The sequence below is a fragment of the Corvus kubaryi genome, unplaced genomic scaffold (assembly GCF_017639235.1).
Source record: "Corvus kubaryi isolate FWS band 111438036 unplaced genomic scaffold, C.kubaryi_AGA036_p1.0 134, whole genome shotgun sequence".
NCBI lineage: Eukaryota > Metazoa > Chordata > Aves > Passeriformes > Corvidae > Corvus > Corvus kubaryi.
The window spans coordinates 4,861,648-4,884,181 of NW_024580668.1; the positions used below are offsets into that span (position 1 = coordinate 4,861,648).

Here is a 22,534-nt window from a genome sequence, read left to right on the forward strand (position 1 = left end):
GCTCAGAACTGGGGTGTTGTGTATCAGTTCTGTGAGCACTCCTTGTTCCATCTTCATTTTATTCTTCCTCAGGGGGGAATGTGCTGGCAGGAGATAAGTTTAAATATATATATGTTATATGTGTTCCCTTGGAGCCTGATACTTGGTTTAAGGGGAGTGCTAAGTTTGGAATACTTTGCTTCAGATTTGTTCTCCCTCAGGACTGTCTTTAAGGACAGGTGCTCAATCCCTTTCTCCTGCTGGATTTTAGGAGATGCTGACAGTTTGATGAGTTACTTACACAGACCTAGTGAAGTCAGACCTAGCTCTTTGTAGCTGTGTCTTGTCTAGGTCAGAAATGTGATGCAGAGAACAACTGTAAATGGGCCTCTCTGCATTCATGTTCCTGGCTGCTGCTGTCTGTAGTAACTCTTTGCTCCTGTTAACACTGTGGATCTTTCACATGGTGCTTTAGTGAATTTTTTAGGTGTTAATGGGTCCTGGTAGTGCCTGCCTGTCTCTTAGTTTTTTAATGGTCTGGACATGGTAGGTATAGGCAGAGTACTCCCAGGAGATCAAGTCCACAGTCAAGGTCTCTTCTGAGCTTCCAGGTTTCCCAGTGACAACTTCAGGATTTGGGCTTCCAAATTTTGATTTAAAAAAATGAAATGCCCTTGGCAGACTCCTCAGTCTGCTCTTTCCAAGGATGCTCTCCTTGTTTTTAGGTCAGATCAGCAGAAGGGCAGAATCTGCCTTTAGATGTGCGTCTTCTGCTCAAAGTCTAGGATTGGGATGTGGCTGCCAGGAATGAGCACATTTTCCAGCTGTGTTTTAGCATTGAGATGAAAACAGTGTGTGCACCATACTTTTCTCTTGCTCCTGCTGTGTCCTGGGCCCTGGTTGCCCTAGAAGGAGCTGCGATGTGTTCCCAGAGTTCACTGATTTTAGGAATTGGGTACTGTGGTTTGTGTCCTGTAGGGAGTAAACCAGGCTTAGAGCACTTGGACTCTGTGGGAGTTACTCTGCAGCACTCTCAGCAGCAGCCCAGGTAGTTTTCTGCCTCCTTTAAGATAGTATGGGCTCACTCCTTGAGGAAGTCACAGCTTTTCTATAGTTACTAATTGATGATATCCACTTCTAGAATATGAATCTCTCCGAAGGACACCCCTGAGGTTTGGTGTAGTGGATTTAACTCCTTGGCTGAGAAGTTTCCTGCTTCTGACACTGTCCCCGTCTCATCCAAGAGATGCTCATGGGAGGGAATTGTGTGCTGCATGGTTGGGAATCCTGGCAGATGGTTTGTCCCTGACTGGATGATGATGGCACTTGTGGAGGTGCAGCATGGACTGGGGTGTCGATGAATCGAGGGGATGAATCAAGTTGATGACAAAGAGAGTTTCCATGGGGAGAAGTTTCTTTGCAGTCAGAAGTTATTAACATTGCTGACACTTGACAGCCTTACCTCATAAATGAGTACTCCCATTGGGAATCCCTTGGGAATGTTACCTGTGATCTCACTTAATTCCAGACATCACAGCTGTCAAGAATCTACTTTTTCTCAAATTCCAGTGGAAGCCTTCTATGAGGCAGGATCATGATAAACATGGTCAATCCTTTGATGAATTTCAGATTCTTTGAAATTTTCTCAGAGACAAGGAGCATATAGTTTTGATCTATGTCACCTTGGGTGTGTTAATGTCATCACAGATGTTTTAAAGACTCTGTGCCTCTTTTAAAGCTGTATCCTTCATTAATTTTGTCAGGTATCTTTTTGCCGAAGTGTTTTGTGAAAGGGTTGCCACAAAGCAGGAAAATGCCTGGCTGTTTACCAGAGTAATTTATTTTTGAGAACATGGATAGTTTAATTTTGCTTTTTTAAATATTAGCCTGCAGTTCCATGGAAATCTGCTCTGTGCCCATGAGGCTCAGCTGGTTCATCCAGCCAGGTGTATTTGTTGTTCTCTGTTGCTTTCTCGTGGGGAGCAGGAAGTGAGGTTATCTGCCAAACTGATATATTTTCGTTGTATCTGGATCAGACTGAATCGATGGCTGTGTAAGTATTGCAGATGTTGTGAAAGGCCAGCCTGCCTCCAATCAGCTACAGCTTGTGACTGTGGCCTTATTTTGGAAAGTGGAGAATGGTTAATTTCTGGCAAAGAAAAATAATACCTCTTGCTTCACTCACTGCCTACACTTCCAGCTGTTTATCCCTATTCCTTATGCTTTTTTTTAGATCTGAAGGCTCTCAGTACCAAGGTATTTTGATTGCCTTTCTGCCTTGGCTGACAAGGTGTAATTGGTACTTAGGGGAGTTGCTGACTGTCCGCAGGGGAGGTCTCGTGTCTCTGTCTGTGACTCACAGAACCAGGGCCTCTGCTGCCTTGGCTGATGTGCAGCACAGTCTGAGTGGACTTGTTTCAGTTGCAGGATGTGGAAGAGGAAGGCTAAGAGAACTAAAGTTACTGGCAAGTCACTTTTCTTTAAGCTCTTGAAATAGATTTATGTTGGCACCTAACTTAAGTATTCTGCTTTGAAAATTTAAGACTTTCTAAAAGCTTCTGTTTCACTCTTCACACACGTAAATGGAACTTCTGATTAAGCTAATTGTTGACTTTGTATTTCTGTCTGTAGTCCCCTATCCTCCTTTTAAATCTGCATCTTTATCCTTACTCCCAGTGGCTTTTCAGTATGAAAACTGTCCTGTAAGTAACTCTTACCTACTCAGTTTCTCAAGTTCAGAGCTTTATTGGCAGCTGGTGTAAGGCTCTTTTTGGAACTTAGAAAAACTACAACATGTCATTTCTGTAAGCTGTTTTTCTTCCAGAACTGCCTCCTCTCTGAAGAACAGTGTCTGGTTAGTTCTTCATAGAACTATAATACCTAGAACTTCATTGAGAAGCATCTTCCAAAACTTTCTCAATGAGCTTGTAGTGGATAAGTCATGTGATGCTATGGTTGAAAGTGTAGTTGAAAGTCTATGATTATCTGGCTGTGTACCACAGTGGTTTTGTTGTTTCAGTTTTTTTTAAGTAATTAAGTGGAAGTGCAATCTAATAAAAGCAAACTTTACCCTTCTGAAGTAATTCCTTTTCTGGAGAAAGGATTTAATTTTTATTGTTTGTCTGCAAGACATTCATTTTAATTGGCATTTATTTACTTACCAATGACATATTGTTGTCCATAAATAATATATATACTTGAATCTAAATTCCTGTTGTGCTTTACAGGAACAGGGCAAAACAATTCTGAATCATAGGAAACAGAAAAACTAATGTGGATAACACAATGACCATTGATAGGATTTGCAGGGTTTCACGTACAATGTAAAGACTGAAATTACAGTAACATTTTTCAGAACTATTCCTCTGTAATCCAGTGGACTATTCCTGTTGTGAAGCATTACTTTTACATTTAGGTGTGTTTATCTCATTGAAGTGCTGCTGTTCCTTACATTGTGTGAACTTGATCAGTTTTTTGGGTAAGGGCACATGTACCAGAAAGCTCATTCTTCTTTTTCCCAACTTTATAGTTATACTAATAAGTTATTTTGCTGCTCTTACTGTAACTGGTTCAAACAAAGCTAATATATGGTTAAAAATACTATTTTAAAATCATAAATATTTGGTTGTGAGTTGACTGAAGGTTTTTTTAAGACAGGTGTTTCAGGGTAGTCTTCATTTTAATGACCTGAATCTATATGTGACTGTCATGCTTTCCAATTGAGTACTAAGACTGCCAAGGTGTGGTTATTGCTGTGTAATTACATTCTTGTGACATCAAAATGTAGGAGACAGGGCAAGACATGACATCACCCATTACACCTGCTGTTTACCAAGTAAGATCCTATCAGTAGGACTTCCTGGTGCAGTTCTGAATGTTATTGCCATGGTCTTGATCCCTGAAAAAAGTGCAGCTTTTTGTTTCTGGAATGTGTGCCTTGCATGAATTGCTCTAATACAGCAAAAGCAGCCATTGAAGAAGTTAAAACAAAGTTGAAGTACTGCTTTTTTAAAAAGTTAATGGCAGAGGATCACAGCATTTTAGTCTATTTAAAATTGAAATGGAAATAATCTTTGTCACAACTGATTTCTTTACTCCATTAGAGTGTTTACAGGCTTTGTAATATTTCAGAATCTTTCTGTACCCACAGCTGGACTCTGGGCCAGGCTGTAACTGAGTGTGATGGCAACTCAGCACAAAGACAAGGGGCCGCCCAGGTTGTGACAGCTGAATGAAAGGAATGCAAGAATTGTTATGTATTCCTTCAAACTATGGCAAAATTTGTACGCCAGCAAATACCCACATTTTCATGTTGCTTTTTGATTCTGACTTTTAAATTGGAAGCTGGAAACTCAAGTCTTTCTTGAGGAAGAATTGACCCTTTTGGCACTCAGGAAGGACTTAATGATCTTAGAATTAATTTCAGCAAAGATGTTCCTTTATTACAGTGAACGATCAGCAGTGTTTTCTGTTGTAGTACTGTGGCAGTAGTGAAGGATTGTATTAATTGATCGTTTTAGGGTTCTCTGTGGTGATGCTGTTGTGGTTGACAAATGTTTTGTTTCTGCAGTCAGTCTGGGTAGCAGCACTGAGGGGAGGCCTCTTGCTGTTGATTGAGACCCAAGGGTGTGTGTAGGGGTGCATAGAATGCTTTTAAAATCTTCTTATTCAAAGCCAAAGCAAAAATTGTCATTATTTTTTATTACTATTTCTGTAATTTATGTTACTAAAAAATAAAATCATTAGACTGGAATCTTAGATTGTTAGTTTAGTCCAACTTTTACTTAGGGCTGCTTAATACAAAAGTTTGTGTTCTACAGATTCCTGGTGGTTTAACATTTTTGGGATTAAAGCCGTTCCAAGCATATTGCTGCAAGCTGGGGTATGGTTACAGTGGTGTTTCCAGTAGCTCTTGACCAAGTGGGTGGATTTGGGACATAGGAAATGCAGCCACCTCCTGTAGGTAATGCTGTGGGTCACTTGTAGAGCTGAGGGAATGATTCATCCTGGTCTCCACATGTTCCTGCTGCAGCCATTAGGGAAGTGTTACATGGTTTGCACATATGGGTGGCAAAAAGAAGTTTGAAATCCTACATTTCTGTGGTTCCAGTTGCCTGGGTGTGTTTGCCCCTGCATTGTGAAATGGCCATTTTCTCTTTTCTCTTTTTTCTTTTTCTCCTTGCCTGTTAGCAGCCTAAGTTTAATTTATTTAAGGTCTTTGAGGAAAACTACAGAACTGAACCAAATTATTTTAATTACGCTGCAGCTCTGAAAAAGAGACAATGCAGCTAATCTGATTAGGAGTTACTTGAGAGCTTTTAAGATTCTAAATTAGTTTTATATTCAGCAGTGTGAAAAATGATAATTCTTGATTCATATACAATAATTGGCTCATAATACTCCTGGAAATTAGGTCTCTTAATAAAAGGTTTTCACTCCGATACTCTTTGAAATAAACTAACCTGGTCTAAGTGTCCTTCAGGTGTGACACTTGCAAAATGTGAGTGGCACTCTGTGGCATGGTAAGATTCCAAAGAAAACTGTTGCCTTTTGGTTTTTATATAGGCTTTGATTCTGACAATTCTTCAGGAGACTTTTCAGAAGCAAATCATAAAGTTCCAGAAATGCTTGATCTAGATCCACACCAAAGCAGTAGGACTGGAAAGCATAATGGAGAGACAGAGATACAAGAGAATGGGATTAAGAGACACAGGTAAACACATAGAGCTGCATAGGAAATGAGAGGTGAGCACGTGCTGGCTCATAGCTTTTGGGGTGGTGCTGTTCTCGTGGGAGAGGGTGATTCTCTGGAACTGAAAAGTCATTTCACGTGTCTGCTTCCTGTGCCAAGTCTGGGGTGATGCTTTGCTTCCCTTGTAAATTGCCTCCATACCTGCAAAAGAAAATGGCTTGTTGTTTAATGGGCTGATAATGACAGCTGGATTTTTTTTTTTTCCCATTACAGGACATCATTACCTGCCCCAATGTTTTCTAGAAGTGATTTTAGTGTGTGGAGCATATTAAAAAAATGCATTGGACTGGTAAGTTAGCTTGAATGAAGCATCTGTGTTAGGGCTCCTAATGTCAGCTGGTTAGTTTCATTGTTAAACATCAAGACACAGAATAACACCTGGTGCATTTTTCTTTGTTTTCGCTAGGAAACAATTTTAAACTGCAACTCTAAATCTCAGCATTTATTTATTAACAGTACTGTTTCCATATCTTCTTTAGCTGTTAGAGCATGTGGATTGGTGTTTCTGAAGCTGTCCTTTAAGAACTAGGCTAAAGCCATTAAAATATAGTCAAATATGTTTGATTGACACAATGCTCTCTTACCTGCTTTTTTTATTCTTTTCTTAGCAAAATGTGATTTAGGGCTTTATTTTATAAATTCATGTCATCTAGGACATACAGCTGTACTCTCAAAACTCCTTTTGGTGGGATTAGTGACCCATCTACTAGAACCTTTTGCTTGGACCAAATCAGTTTAAGTCGGTTAAGGTTAACATTTTTCTTCCCTTACTGCCTGTGCCAAGGTGAGGAAAATGTTGCATTAGCTTCATCTGGTGGCCTTCTGCTTTCTCTTAAGTTTTAAGCACTTACATTAATGCTTTAATGCTCAGTCACAAGTGCAACTTTGTTATTAAACAGCCAAATTTGCTTGGGTATAGTAAAAGACCGGGGGAATTGGAAATCTCTGCGTGAACTTCGTGTCTGTCTTGTATCCACATGTGAAACCAGAAATGGTCTGACACAAATAACAGGTTACTTAAATAAAGTCACTAAAATCTGGTAGAGCAATTCAAGTACTATTCTTTATGTAAATGTTCCTTTCAAAAAATAATTTGTGGTTGCTGCAGTACAATGGATAGATTTTATGCAAATAAGCCTGTGGGGGTTTCCAAGGAGTGTGTGGCACTTGAGTATCAGCACAGAGCTGGGTTAGCACATTATTGCTGCTACCTATGGAAGTTTTAACCTCTTCTGCTTTACACAGACCACAGCAGAGAAGGTAACATTCTCTGGGAATTTATTAGGTTAGCTGGATCAATATTTTAAGTTGTTATTTGAGATTGCAAGTAGGGTTCTGCAATGCTTCCAGCTGTAGCATTTGGAGGTCTGCTCCAGGCTTGCCAAATATCCTTTGAGGAATACTATAAACAAACTCACCCACAACTTATTTTGAAAATTCTTGTTGTTGCCAGTTGTTAACTTAGTGTTGTGTCTAAGAAGTGAACCTGCCCTTTGGTTATGTAGGAGCTGTCCAAGATTACGATGCCCATTGTCTTCAACGAGCCCTTGAGTTTCCTTCAAAGGATAACAGAATATATGGAGCATATATACCTCATTAATAAGGCTTGTAGTCATGCAGATCCCCTGGAAAGAATGCAGGTAAGAACCCCTACCACCTTCTGGGTAGTTCAGAAGTTGGTTTTTTTTTCTCATGGTCTTTGATTTTAAGATAATTTCTCACTTCAGTGTATTTCTTTCTCAGGGGCTACCGTAAGAATGCCCAATTTGTCTGTCTAGATGAGTTTCTTCTTTCGTAGTGGCTGTATCGAATATTTGTGACACTTTCACACTCCATGCTGTGCACAGAGTTTGAAACAAAAGTCTAGAGCAGGAAAGTGCCACAACTGACCATGCCCAAGGATCTCAACTCATTTAACTGTGACCCTTTTTGTGGTTTTATAGTTGTGAGGATGAAATCTTGGCTTCATGTCACTCTAAATTGCTTTGTTGAGTGGCCTCATGATTTTGAAGTTATGGATGAAAAATTGTTGTGACAGAGCCAACTTTTGCTTCTCTTTTTTTCTCCAAAACTGGGTGTTACTGGGATTAGGATATAGTACCTGGCTGGTCTCACACCAAGGAAGTGAATATGGTGACACCTGTGTGCATCAGGTTATGCTGGTATTGCTCACAGCTCTGATTTATTTAAGTGAAACTGGAGTGTTTATCTTGGATCCTGTGTTTGTGGGGTCCATACCTCCATTTCCCAGCCTGCAGGAGCTCCTCAGTGTCACCTGAACCTGCTGGCATGGTTCAAGAAGTCACGTCTGTGCTGAAATAGTTCTTTCCTGGCACTAGGAAAGCGAGGCTCTGTTCGCAACAAGCTGAGGGTGGGGGGCAGTCAAAGTGGGGAAAAGTAGATTTAAAAAACCAGGCTGATCTCCTAGAGGTAGGTGGGGCAGAATGTAACCTGGCAGAATTTACCACAGAAAATAATTCCTGTTAGAAATGAGATTCTTAATAAGTGCTTATATTTCCCCACTTCTATATCATTTATCCCATGGCTTACAAATGTTTTGGCCTTAAACAATATAAAGCAATTCCTTTGTAGAATACTAATAAAATACTGTATGTGCAACAAATATAATATATTCAACTTAGAGTTTTAATGCACTATTCTCATAACAATGTGTTCTTAATTTGCTTACAGGCTGTAGCTGCTTTTGCAGTCTCTGCTGTAGCTTCTCAGTGGGAGAGAACTGGCAAACCATTTAACCCGCTGTTAGGAGAAACCTATGAATTAACCAGGTAGTAATTACTTTAAATTGGGAGCTGGGGTTGTTTGTGTTCTTGAGTTAGCAGACTCTCACACTGGTTTGGTTGTAGTAAAATACCAGTAAAATATATTTCAGAGTATAGCTAAAATTCTTTTCTTCAAACTACCTCAAAATTTCTGGGAAGTTGTTATAAAAGCTAATAATTTTATTTCTAAGTTTAGGCAGAGTATTCAGAGAATTATTTAGAGGAAAATTGACTCATGTTCTTCCACCAAAGACACTTCCTGAACAGACACTATTAATTAATTTAAATATTGTTTTGTTGATCATGTCAGATAGAGAAATTAGTCTGAAGGACTTTCGGCTTCCTCAAATAAATGGGTGATATGTCTGCAGTGGAGTAAAGAATTTTCAGTCAGACCTTTTCATGCTGCCCACGGGGTCTCTGTATTTTCATGAGTTATTTCAGTGAAACTTCTTCAGATGCTTTTCTGGGTAGAAACCTGGTTTGAGGTATAAAAAGAAAGCATTCAGAGTAGAAATCCTTTCATTTCATTAATTGTAAATGTGTCATGGAACTAGAAAAGGAAAAATTTCACCTTCAGTTTAATCTAAAAATACTTCACATTTTTTTAAAGTATCAACTCTTTTCTCTTGCAATATTAAAAATATACTTACTATTTAATACTCTTCTTTTGTTGTTGCCAGGGAGGACTTAGGATTTAGGTTTATATCTGAACAAGTCAGCCACCACCCACCTATTAGTGCATTTTATTCTGAAGGCCTCAATAAGGACTTCATATTTCATGGATCAATCTATCCCAAACTAAAATTCTGGGGAAAGAGTATAGAAGCAGAGCCTCGGGGAACAATTACTTTGGAGCTTCTGAAGTGAGTATGAGAAATAAATAACTTTTTTTACTTATTGGTGATAACCCTGTTGGCTTTTCAGGGATGATTACCTAAAAACCCCTTGCTGAAGAGGTTGTAAGAATTGATTTACAAGTTAATTTTCACTGCTTAATTTCAGAGCTGTTTTTTTAATTTGTGTTATGCTTCTATAGCTGTAGCAGTTTGACCCAGTTTTTCCAGCTTGAAAATTAGCATTTCTTACAAATTGATTGCTACTGAAAGCTAGTTCTGTGAAGACATGTAAAATTTAAATATAGAGATAAAATTCTCTTACTGGGCTGTTCACGCTCATCTCAGTTTTCAATATTGCTGTTGGTTTTGGTGGTTTGTGTGAGTGTTTGTGTGGAAAGAGCTGCATCTCACAATAACTGTTCTGTGGTAAGGCAGACAAGCAGAAACTTGTCAGGATTGCCACTTGCAGAGAAGGATCAGCTTCCTACTGAAATCAAGAATGTCTCTCCAGATTGCTCCCATTCTTGTCTCTCATAAATTATGTGACGTGCCATGAGTTGTTTTGTGCCCTGATGGTACAAAGACTCTGGAACTTCCCCAAGTGGGACACGAGGATGCACTAGAACAATTGCAAATAAAGTATTCTGCAATTGGTGCTTTTATAAAAGCCTTTCTGAGGCCTAACTCTGAGGTAGTTTTGAAATGTTGACTTAAGAAAGTTCTAGGCATTTGGTTTTAATGAAAAATCAACTTGCCTGCCATAGCAAGCATTGACTTTTCCTGTACTTTCTTTTGGAAGTAGTTTAATTTTTTAGCTGTTGGCATCTAATATTCCAAAGTTCATAAAAGTATGAACTGGTCTTGAAGATAAATGGTGATGGAAGTAAAGGAAATTTCTTCTGAATGTAGAAGGAACTGTGAATGTTAGTGCAGAATGCAGGTGTTACCAAAATAATGTTTGTTCCTTCAGAGCCTTTATGTAGGATACTGTTAAAATTCTTGCTGAGCCTAATCAAGGCTGAGATTTAAACTGGAATATAAACAATTAAAGCATTTATTTTAAATAATTGCTTCAAGTTAGCAGCAGAAGTTAAAATGAAATTTTGAGCCTCTCAGTGTTGTGATTCAGACCATTCTGTTGCTTTGAGTAGTCTGAGAACAGCTCAAGGCCTGAGTGAACAAGGAGCTGTTTGGGAAGCAAAGCTGGGAGTCAGTATTAAATTGTGCCTTTATGCTAACCATGACTATTTTTCAGAGCATTAGAAGACACTTTTCCCTCACTTCTCCAACACAATAAGTGCTTCAGTTCATCAGCACTGACCATAAGTGCCTTGTGTTGTGTTTTGGTTTATGCTATAAAGCTTCTGCTGTCAAAATAGTTCAGGAATAAAACTGTGTTTAAAGGCTGGGGGGAAGAATTTGAGGGATTCTGTTTTTTTTTCCCCCCAGTTGAAGAGTTGTCATTGTTCTAAAGACTCCTTGAAGAAAAGGAGCTGTGGGAAATAGTGAGACTTCAATGATCTGTTATTTCTCTGTACTGGAAAATGACAGATGGGTTGGAAACATTAGCTAGGAGTGTTCTCTCCATGCTCACTGGATGTAGAAGTACAAGGCACTTTTTACAGAGGACACTGCTTTTTCTGTGTTTTGTATTAAAATAGAGTTTACAAGCTTTCCTAAGATGGATTGATTGCCAACCAGGTAACTTCAGTATTTCTCCTACCAGCGTGGAAAGATGAGTGTGAATAGGTGGCTTTGACTCTGCTATTGACAATAGGATCCTGTTGTTTAACTTTTTGATCATTTATATGATAATGTCTTTTAGGGATTTAGACTGTATTAACTCACCTTTAAAGATTTTCACAAAACAATAAACCAAAAATGAAATCAAATGGAAAATCAATTCTAGGATTTTTCCTTTTTCTCAGTAAATCTTTGGGGAAAGGATGGAATTGAATAGTAAACTGAATTTTAAAATGTCATGGTTGTGGAGCTTGCAGTAGTGCTGTTGTGTCCCACTAGTGTTAAATAACTGACTTAAACAAAGCAAAAACCACTCACACCCCAAAATTACCTTTAGTGGCACTGGAACAGGCCTCAAATGCTGATGAGGAAACTTGTGACGTGTTTGTGGAAACCACTTACGCAATTTACTGCTGCAGCAATTGAATGGAAGATACTATTGGGCATTAGTTTGTTAGTCTGGTTCTCCTGCAGATATTATGTCTTATCACTTACAGCTTTACAAGTGCAAATTTAAAAGATGAATTCCTGAACTGCCCTTTATGTAGGGCTGAAATTTGTAATCCAAGGCACAGCAGCTGTAAAACTTATGTGAGAAGGGAGAAAAATAAGGGTAATATCACTGTATGAACTTGCACCAGTGTTTGGATACAACACATCGTTGGCTTGTAAAGAACAGTCTGTTCCTCTTCTGTTATGAAGCTGAGTGCTGGCTGTTCAGAGGAGTGTTACATATTTTGCCCTGCCATGAACAGAATTGAAAACAGGCTTGCATTCCATCTCAAGCTCAAGAAAATGATTTCCTTCTCTTATTTCCTTGACAGGCACAATGAAGCTTACACATGGACAAATCCAACCTGTTGTGTACATAATGTAATTATTGGTAAACTGTGGTTAGAGCAGTACGGAGTGGTAGAAATTGTAAATCACAGGTAATGCTGATCATGAACCCAGGGGCTGTAGGGATTGTTGTGGTCATTGTGTTACAGAGCAGATTTGATTTTTGTCAGACACACAGGAAGCTTTGTTTTGTAGCTCCAAAGTCTCGTGGGGATTTTTTTTGTCTTTTTGTGGGGCTGTTTTTTACTTCTCCTGACAAATGCAAATTATCCCTAGGCCTGGGCTTACTATCATAACGTTATTAATGAAAAGGCACAAAGCCAGATGGCCTATGGAGTGCAAAGGTTTTACATCTGTGAGTTACCCATCCAAATTCAGCCCTATTAACAGAGAACAGAAATTAAATTTAACTCCAGAACCATTAAATGAAATAATTGTCAGAGGCAGATTGGACCTCCTCGGTGTTGATTGTGATTTGTCACTTTTTTAGTTTAGATAATGGAGAATGTCTTAAATTAAGGGCACAGCACAGAAAAATGACTGTAGAGTTGGGAAATGTGAATTTAGAGAGCATCAACTGCTCTGCCAACTGCCTGTATAAAAGCTTTTTACTTACATAAAATAAATTACCTTCTAAATGATATGGGAGGGAATTTTGTGAGAGCTATTACTCCTGCATGTGTTGCTCTCTCCATAAATGAGAGCTTCAACCCAATGAGCTGCTGTTTAATACTTCTCATAGCATGAAATCTGCAATCCTGTCTCCTGTACTTGCACAAAATTTGTTAGTTCTGTGGAATTTTGAAATTTGTGTGCTATTTTTAATGCCCGGGTCAGACAATAAACCATAGTTAAATAAAAATAATTATGTATATAACTAACCACCAGCTAACTGTAACTATATTAAAAAAGCTAAGTAAGTTTGAAAAGTAAATTTTTTAATGTATTTGTGGGCTTGCTTCTCTAAGCATGTACTTATTTCCTCCACAGTACTGGAGATAAATGTGTCCTTAATTTTAAACCGTGTGGACTGTTTGGGAAAGAGCTTCACAGAGTAGAGGGATATATCCAGGACAAGCAGTAAGTGATAAAAGCCTCTTGATCTCTCTGTTTTTAAACACTGGGGCATTTCTTTTGCTTGCATAGTGACCACAGCTGATGTGACTGTAAAGTTGCTACCAATGTAATTTGTAACCCATTTTTGTTCTCTGTGTCAGTATTAAACCCCCTGACTCCAAGATGATCATTTTCAAGCATTGTTAGAAAAACTCTCCAGTCCAGCTTTTGGAAATAAAGGGAAAATGCAGAGTAGTTGCAACTGATTTACTATTGTACAGTCATAATTCCAGTCTTCAGTTTTAAATAATGAGAATGTGGTTGTTAGAAGTTTTTAATTAACCCAAACCTGTTTTGTGACTCTGAGTCTCTGTATTATAATTGGCTTTGATGTACCCACATTCATTTAGCAGTGGCAAAAGCATGTGACTGTCATGAGGATCTGTTCTGGAGGGCTGGAATGAGCTGAAACCTTTTCTTTGCCTTATCAAACATCTGTGTTTTCTAAGAGTCACCCATTCTGTGAAATCTGCAAATAGAAACATAAAATGTGGTGAAGTAGGAAGCTGGGTATTTAATACAGATCAGAATCTGCAGGGCTAGGCTTAGAAGGCTCAGTAAGAAGGAAGAGCTCAGTGTCCTTTGCTTTCTCTGCAGCAGGAAGAAGCTGTGTGTGATCTATGGCAAGTGGACAGAATGTTTGTGGTGCACTGATCCCACCACATATGAGACCTACAAAAAGAGTGAGAAGAGAGGTGGTGAGCAGAAGAAGAAGTCGGTAAGGTGAAGGATTCTTTAGGGAGAAAAGATACTGAAATGTCATAAATGAAATCAAAACCTCTTATTTAGGTGAATGAAGGGTTAAAACTTGTCATTTGGTAGGGGTTGGATGGGGCAGTGAGAAGGCACTTGGCACTTTGAGCTTTGCAGGCTGTAGTGTGAGCTGCTGGCATGGAAGGGAGCTCAGAGGAATGGTGTCTGCTGGAGATTAGTCAGTCATCAAATATCAACCCCCAAGCTGATGTTGTCCAGTCTTTGAATGAGGAGGGTGGCCCTACTGCCAACTCCAGCCGTAAAAGTACTAGGATTTGGGCAGGAAAAAGAATAATCATTTTGTTTAAGTCAGATACCCTTTTTGGTGATGCAGCTTTTCAGAATTCATGATGTAGAAAATCTTTACAACAAAGAGGTCTGGAAACATTCTTCATATTAAAGCAGTGTCAGGTAAGTTGCTGTCAAATCCTCAGTGTCATATAGAAAATGGGAAGTACTGTATGGTGCAGCAGAGGACTTTGGGTTTCCTGGTATCAACAGTTACTCATTGAAAATGAAAAGTTAAACAGAAGCTAATCTCTCGATGTTAAGAGGCTCAAACTTTAAAAGTATTCACATCAGAAGAATCTAGAGCAACAACAGGCCTTGCTTTTGCCTCTGTATTCCATCATGGTACAAGCTTATATTTTGACTTTTTTTAAAAATAATAAGATTCTGTTCATCTTAAGAAAATCAATTCTTTCTTTCTTTCCTTCCTTCCTTCCTTCCTGTTGAGACTATATTTAGATGGGGAACTGTCTAACAGTAAGCTAGATGTTGACATGGAAAGTAGCCTAGAAGTGTCTTTTAGAATAATGAATACTCAAACCAAATTATTGAAATTAGACTCTTAACCATATGGAGCTGTTTTCTAGTGTATGAAACAGGCCCTGTTTAACCTAGTAGGGTATTTTTGAGTCAAACAAATGACCCATGTCAGAGAGGGCAGAAAGAAAATAGAAAGGGGGTGGGAGTGAGGAAAACTGTTACTGTCACTCCAGGATGTTATTGCCTCAAACTTCCCTTCTGGTTGTTGTGGTTTTCAATGGGTTCTCATGGTGAAATCCTCTAAAGTTCCACAATGCAGCTGTCTGTGTCCTGCAGCAGTCAGATTCTCTCAGATTCTGAGAGCAGCCTCCCGCACATTGGATTTTTATACGTGCAGCACAGCAGTGCAGCTGGTAACAAAGGAACTTTGAAGGAAAGACACTGTATTCATAAACTTAGGGACACAGTCTTCACAGTGAGAAAACTGGCAGTGATAATTGTGATTGGAGTCTGGATCATAGGAAAACAGACTGAAACGAGGGCCTGTCTTTTTTTAACCACACATCCAAATGTTTTGCAAATGATGAAGCAATACCCAAAAACAGGTCTGCCCTATTTATGACTTAAGAACTAACTTGGAAACTGGTTTAAATTTCAGTCTTGGCTCATTTGCACCTGAAGAAATAATGGTCATGTGAGGTGAAATTAAGCTATGGCATAGGATAGAAGGGGCAGCTGGAGAAAACACTTCTGAAAGACATGAATTTACTGTTATTACTGTTGCTGGGGGTTTTTTTTGAACAGATATTGAAGTTTCATTTAAGTGTTAGGAGACTATCTGGGGGTATTAGGAGCAAGACATAAAAATGGGAGGGACTGTATACAGAGTGAGGAAAAGCAAACAGGAGGGGTGAGGCAGAAGTACAGGAGTGTTCAGTGTCTCAAATGTGAACAGATTCTTCAACAGTCACTGCAGAATTCTAGATGAAACCATCCAATGTTCCTTTGTTCCTCTGCCAAATGTTATCTCTGTTTCAGAGTGAAGAAGATATTAAATCTGAAAATGATGAGGCTGATGATATGCCAGAGGTTCAAGACACGGTGCAGTTCATACCAGGCAGTAAATTGCTTTGGAGAATAAATTGTAGGCCACCAAACTCATCACAGGTAACTGTTCCTATCAGCCTGTGCCTTGCTCTTGCTGGTGACTTATCCAGGGGAGCATGAGTAATGGTCCAGGGAACCTTGTTGCAGTGTCACTCCTTGGCATAGGGCCAGGCTCTGGCAGTTCTTGCTGCAGCACTGAAATTACACTCCAAGAAGCTCTGCTTCAGTCCCGTGCTGAAAGCAGCCCTGCTGTGCCTGAGCTGGCACAAGGAATACATGCTCTGAGTGCAGCTGGGAATCTGGGCACTTAGGTTAACCTTCCTGGGAGATCTTTGCACTGAGAGTGGCTAAAATATGGATACACATTCCCTTCTGCTGGCCCTGCTGTTCCAAGATAGGCTGCCACAGGCTGCAGTAACTGGGCAGCTGGATATTAATTTCCATAGTTTCAATGAGACTTTTTGGTCTTTTAGGTGTGGGTGGTTTTGTTTTGCTTTTTCCTAAAAATCATGATGTTAAATATCAATACGGTAGAAAATCTGTCTTAATCCTCCAAAGTAAAGACTGCTTAAAAAATGAAAGCTGTGATTCTATCCCCATCTGCCCTTTCTTGTTCCTCCCCTCCAACAAAAAATGCAGCTGGTGTTGTATGAACCTAACCTTGCCTTTGGGGCAGCCAGTGGGAGAAGCTTTGACTCAGCAGTTTCTCTTGGAAGTGTTGTTTGTTGTATCCATTCACTGTGCTAGGGAACCTAGCACTGCTTTGCTGGAATAACTTGTGTGTTCTCTTTAATTTGCTTTTCAGATGTACAATTTCACCAGTTTTGCTGTGAGTCTCAATGAGCTGGAAAAGGGCATGGAAGCGATATTGGCTCCCACGGACTGCCGGCTACGTCCGGATATCAGGAACATGGAGAACGGGAACATGGGTGTGTGTTTGCTGCAGGAAGTACTGGCACATGAGTAAGGTTTGGGAGGCATGGCTGAAGGGAGGTCGATGCAGGAAACACTGCCCTCAGTTTCTCGTTCCCAGAGCAGCCTTAACTCTTTTTCATCCTGTGCAATGAACATACTTTTGAATAGTGTATGATGTCTGTTTTCTCCCAGTAAAGCCTGGGAGAACAGATGCATCCCAGGTGGATCCCAGGGCTGCTGTCCTGTGCTATGGTGTGTTTGCATGTTTGTTAGCTTGGGAGGAGCTGCAGACGTGCTCCACTTGCTCTGGAGTTTGTCTGGAGAGACATGTGGTGAGCAGACATGCTCTGCTGCTCTGCTGTTTGTCAGAGGAAACACATGGCCAAATACTGAAAAAAATCACTCTCATGTCTAATCTGAATTTGTTCCTGCTGTCTCAGTACAGTGTTTCTGAGAGATAAAACACTTAACATTTCAGTTTCAGCTCTGTGTTTGTAGCAGCAACTTTTCTGAAATGAGTTTGAGGTTTCTGTTGCCTGAGACTGTGTACAGCAAATGATTTCTCATGCTTAAATGAGCTCTATTTTATTTCTCTCGTCTTTCCTGTGTTTTCTGCATTTTTGTTTTTGTTTTGCTAAGTAACCAATTTCTCTTGAAACATTGATTAGATGTGGCAAGCAAAGAGAAGGAGAGACTAGAAGAGAAACAAAGAGCTGCTCGCAAGGAGCGTGCGAAAGACGAGGTGGAGTGGCACACACGGTAAGGGGCAAGGAAGGGGGAATTTGTTGAAGCTTGGAATAGCTGGATACTCTGCTTGAATTGTTTTTATTCAGGACAGCATGTGTCTGATTGCTTCCATGACAGCGCAATTTGTAGTGTCACTGAAAGCATTGTTGGGTCAACAATTAAATATGTAGCTGGAAGCCAAAATTGCTGATAAGTCTGTCCTGGACAAATTATCTAATAATAAATGCTGAAACCTATCATAATTAAATACTGTGGTAATGCTGGATTTTTTTTTTTTTTTTTTAAACCTACAGAGGTAATGTTTTTGTTAGAATTAATAAAATGTTAAGTGTCATCTCTCCTTTAACCAATTCCTGTCCAGCTTTTGGTAGTTGAGCAAGACATTGTGGCCCTCTAGGGCCTTTTATTTTCACACTTTCTGTATTTTTTGGCTTGGATACTTCAGAAATTGCTTTTTTGATTGCATATTCAAGTGATTTCTGAGTCACAGAGTGCATCAGGGAGAGATGTGTGATTTGGCTGCTGCTCCCACAGGGTGCTTTTCACAGCTGCTAGTGCTGGGCAGTCAAGTGTGTGCTCATGGCCAGTCGCTGCAGTTGCCTCCTTCAAAGGCAAGAACTTTGGGATGCTCCATGATTTTATGAAATTCAGAAGAGAAAGCATTCTTTTCCCAAAGCCTGGAGGAGCAGCTACAGATTAGTTCCAGTTAATGCCTTGAAAAATCTCTTCCAGAGAATATAAAATTGGTTTTGGTCAACGTGGTTAAAAAGCGAGCAGCTGTTGATGTTCTTGGCAGGGCATAGCTCCATAGAACAGAAAGTGTTTCTTCTTGGGGCAAATTTCCAAAAATGATTGTGTAACTGATTTAGCATCCTTTTAAAGTAAAAATTAATATATATAGAGTATCGATGTTATTTTTACTTTGAATAGGACAGCAATTTTAAAATCCATTCCATACTCCTTGACTTCATGCTAAAAAAAAAGGCGCTCTACAAGGTGGTGATAATTGTGTAGGAAGTTCAGTGTTTTTTATGTTCAGAATATTTCCTGAGAATTTTTTTGATAAGAAATACCAGTGTATTTTTAGAACGTTTTGTGAAGGAAGCAATGTTGGGATTTTTTTCCCTTTTAATAACTGTTCAGTCTGTTCGCTTTTTTCTTTTATTGTTTCTCTTCTTTTTCTTTTTTGTGTTACAGATGGTTTCATCAAGGCACTAACCCATACACTGGGACTCCAGATTGGCTGTACTCAGGTGGCTATTTTGATAGAAATTTCTCAGACTGTCCAGACATATATTGAGATTCCAGAACTAATTGCTCATCTCATCCGGACATCTAGTTACTAGATTTCATTCCAAGCCAGTTACTCTGGTTTTGTTGATAGCAAAAACCAGCTTTTCTAAGTCAATTTTAACAGAAATTCTATCAGTCAACAATCAATGGTTTAATTATCACTAATGTTGGATTGCCAAATATTTAAATACTGTTGCGCTCATTCCATAAAGCTGCACCTGGAATCATCAAATTTTCACTAATTTTCAGAGGGACCTTTGGTTCTCCATTTCCTCCCCTAGTTTCTCTGGCAGGAGGATACGCTGTATCCGTAGAGCACATAACATCCTTGAAAACTACGTAAGTTAAATAAAATAGAGATAATATCCTTGTTACTTAGTACAATAGTGAAGAAGCTGAAGTTTTTGGCACTCGGAACAGGGATGAAAAGCCAACATGGTACCAATAGGATCAAACCCAGTCCTGTCACACTCCCCGTACTGTATGTAGCACTCCCTGGAGATGGGAGCTCTCAGCCCCCTTCCCAACAATTCCATAACTGAGAGACCTGGGACACAAAACCCAGCCTGACCCTCTCATACTGTAGTTGTCTGTTACAGAGTCTTCACAACTTTGGGACACTGTGAGCATTAAACTGTATACCTGTGATAAATCCCATAGAGCATACCTTAGGAGAAGGGAAGGGCACACCCGAAATGTGCTTTTCCTGAGGTCAAATGCTGTTCTTACCATAGGAGGAGCTTCGGAAGCAATAGCAGGAATGTTGAGGTGGTTACAATGTACAATATATTGCTTGCTACCACTTGGAGGCTTAACTCTTCTGCACTACCTTTGGCAGCTTTGGCACTGTGAATGCTTCTAGACTAAACTTTCCTTTGGAAGCACTTCCGTGTGTGTATCCACACAGGTTCATGTTTTGGGGAAGTTTTGGTTTGCATGTTTCTCATTATTAGGTCATGTCTGTTTTGTATGTTGTGAAAAAGCAGAATCAATTTAAAGCTTTGGCAGAGTTATACCTATTACAAGTTTCCTGTGAGCACGTGATGTCAAAAAATGGGATGGTTTTTTTTTTTTGTTCCATATCAAACCATCAAAGCCGTATAATACTGGAAATAATCAATTACTGAACTGATGCATTCATTTTCTTTCAAGTGGTACACTTCAGGGGGCAGGGTGGGGAGAGAGGCTTGAAAAATTAGGTCCAGTAATCAAAACTGATCCTAATGTTGCTGCTTCTTTTATGAAAGTTTTTAATTGAGTAACCAGGCGAAAATGGAGAGCGGCTGTGCTGCTGTGAAGTTTACACTAATTTAGAAATTGTTGCTGTTAAGTGCCAGCAACATGAGGAGTTCAAGAAAGAACTGGTCTGTTTAATGTCCAAAACATCTGGGATTTCATCCAGAAAGTAGATTTTTGAAGTGTTTCTCTCTTAGCCACAGGATTAAACAGCAAAGGAAAATTATCATATTTATAGAGAAATTCTTCTATCAAGTCATGTGTACAACAATTAGATTAAATTTGGGGGAAATTTAGTTGTCTTCATTGGAAAAATAAGAGAAGCTGTAAAACTTCAAAGCAGTAAGGAAGGATATCATCTGAATCTTGTTCATGGCAACTTGATTCTGTTGCCAAAATTTGTACCTTGTGTTGATGGAAATCCTCAGAACTTGAGCTGGACGTAGTGGCACAGTTGGGGTTGTGTTTGTTCCTAGTAAGGGCACAGACACTTCTGTAAAGACAGTGCTGCTCCACATGGAACAGCATAAAAATAGTTTTGGTAAAAACCTGAGCTGTAATGACAGTGTCAGGCAGTGTAACCCCCCTTTCCAAACTCGCTGCACGTGCCATAGGGAATTTTTTGTTAGGTGAGGATTGAAAGGAATCACATATTAGACCAGTGGGAGTTTAAAACTTGCTTACACTACATAGGATGTTTAATGCTGGAGTGGTGTTTTTAAAGCAATGCATATAAGTAGAAATTGCCTGAATGGAAAAAAAACTGTACAGATGTTCTGTTTCTAAGAGGAGGTGTACAGGTTAGCATCCCTTTTGTCTAAGCCAGGTTTTAAATTCTAAGACCTAAAGCCTTGTCATTATGTGAAAGCATGAAACAATTGTACCAACGTGTTTAATCCAAACTTCAGTATAGAATCTTCATGGGATATAAAAAGAAACTGGGAACATTTCCAATGTAAAAACACTTCATTAGTTACATCTTCACCCTCTTCTCCCCTTCCTTTAGTCTAAAGCTTTCAGTAAAATTTCAGATTAGTTCCAAATCCATTCTTCTAATTTATTGTTCTTCATTAGCAACACTTCCAGAACCCTTTCCCTGCACTGCCCACATGGCTCTGCTTGGCCAGCCCTGGCATTCCTAATGCTCTCAAAGTCCAAAAGTTTTATTTTCGATGCAGATCTTGCCTCAGTAGTTTGCGTGTCAAAACATTAATAACTTTGCACCTTTTGAAAGAATGTCACTTTTATAACTTGATTAAACACTGTATATAAGATAACTGTGTTAGTATATGTTAATACAGCTACATAGAGAAACCAGCTAGAAAGAAATTATAATAAATACTTAATAAATACCTTTTGGGCCTCTGGATGGTGGCCGAGATTTTTGTGAGACTCCTACAGAGCAGCTGGCAGGGGGGGAGGAGGACTCTGGCTTTGCTCTGCCAGCTCTGGGGCTGTACCTTAATTTTATTGTGATGTTCACTGGACAAAGATGGTTTAAATTGGAGCTTTGGACACCTCCAGCCCTGGGTGGAGGTGTCCAGCCCTGGGGGACTCTGTTCCTCAGCACCTTTGCCCTGCAGTCCGTGGGGTGGTTGGGGTGCAGGACAGCGAGGGCTGTGCGCTGCCGGCGGTGCTGGGCTGGAAACCTGCAGTGGCTGGGAATTGGCATCGGGAACAGCCTTGGGAATGCTCCCAGCACTGAGACCTCACGTTGGTGTGATGGTGGAGAGGCCCTGTGCGAGCTGGAGCTGGGGAGAGAGTGGACTTCTGGTAAAAAATGTTATAAACGTGAAAGCTGACTTTGTACAGCATTTGTGTCTTGGATGTGACATCCTGTTGTAAATGGGGAGCAGCTTTTCACACATCCAGCATTTATAGAGTTCTTGTCACCCGATTAATCACCGGATTAATGACAGGAATAATTTATCCTAGATCACCCAGAGAGAAGAGAACTAATGGGAAGTATTTATTCTTGTTTAATAATTAAAAACAATTTCCCAGTAAAATTTTCACCGAAAACTGCTTTAAAAAACAAACCCAAGACTCCTTCCCATAGCTGCTGCTCCTGTTGGGAATACACCGCCGGCCCCTTGGAAACACCTGGGATTTGGGTCAGGAAAGCAATACTGAAATACTGTGAGGCAACCCGGGCTTTGGGCATGGGCCCGGCCCGCCTCCGTGGAAGGATTGAGTTTTTGTAACCATTCCCTGCCTGTGCCGGGAATAAAAGTGTGGTTGGAGGCGCGCTGGCCCTGGGCTGTACGGTGCTGAGGATGGAGCAGGGGCTGAGGGATGGGATGGGGGTGAGGGGGTCATGAGGGGTTGGGGGGGGGGGGGGGGGGGCGCCGCCATGTTCCATGACACAGCAGGGGCGCCTCGCACCGCCCCCTTTGATTGACAGTCGCGCCAGCCAATCGCGCGGAGCCGCGGCCGCGCGCGCCCCGCGCGGGGCGGGGTTCCGGCGCGCGGGGCAGGAAGAGCTGAGGCGGCGGCGGAGGAGGAGGCTGAAGGTACCGGTCGAGACCCGCCGCGGCACCCCCGGGACCCCTCGCCCAACGGCGGCCGGGCTGGGGGTCTCCTTCCGGGCAAAACCGGGGGGGAAGGCGGCACGGCGTCCTCAGGGGGCCCGGCAGAAGATCGCGGCCTCTGGGCGGGCGGGG

General features: G+C 40.4%; 2 protein-coding genes across 3 annotated transcripts in view; both read left to right on the forward strand.

The window, feature by feature from the left end:
- Positions 1–21,240, forward strand: part of OSBPL2 (oxysterol binding protein like 2) — a 34,854-nt gene extending 13,614 nt beyond the window's left edge. Inside the window, exons 1-13 of one of the 2 annotated variants that reach the window (XM_042046185.1) lie at positions 2,422–2,444; positions 5,545–5,692; positions 5,945–6,020; positions 7,237–7,371; positions 8,423–8,520; positions 9,198–9,380; positions 11,921–12,028; positions 12,927–13,016; positions 13,650–13,770; positions 15,612–15,740; positions 16,486–16,609; positions 17,264–17,354; positions 18,540–21,240. In XM_042046185.1, coding sequence (XP_041902119.1) covers positions 5,604–5,692; positions 5,945–6,020; positions 7,237–7,371; positions 8,423–8,520; positions 9,198–9,380; positions 11,921–12,028; positions 12,927–13,016; positions 13,650–13,770; positions 15,612–15,740; positions 16,486–16,609; positions 17,264–17,354; positions 18,540–18,642 — 1,347 coding nt within the window. In that variant the 5' untranslated portion in view covers positions 2,422–2,444; positions 5,545–5,603 and the 3' untranslated portion in view covers positions 18,643–21,240. Of the gene's footprint in view, positions 1–2,421; positions 2,445–5,544; positions 5,693–5,944; positions 6,021–7,236; positions 7,372–8,422; positions 8,521–9,197; positions 9,381–11,920; positions 12,029–12,926; positions 13,017–13,649; positions 13,771–15,611; positions 15,741–16,485; positions 16,610–17,263; positions 17,355–18,539 lie in introns of those variants that run through there. The other variant, XM_042046176.1, reaches the window with a different exon arrangement.
- A 1,068-nt stretch (positions 21,241–22,308) lies between these two features.
- The window catches only part of ADRM1 (ADRM1 26S proteasome ubiquitin receptor), a 6,925-nt gene continuing 6,699 nt past the window's right edge, over positions 22,309–22,534 (forward strand). The window contains exon 1 of the mRNA XM_042046231.1: positions 22,309–22,384. The gene's annotated coding sequence lies outside the window, so the exon portion shown is untranslated. The remainder of the gene's footprint in view (positions 22,385–22,534) is intronic.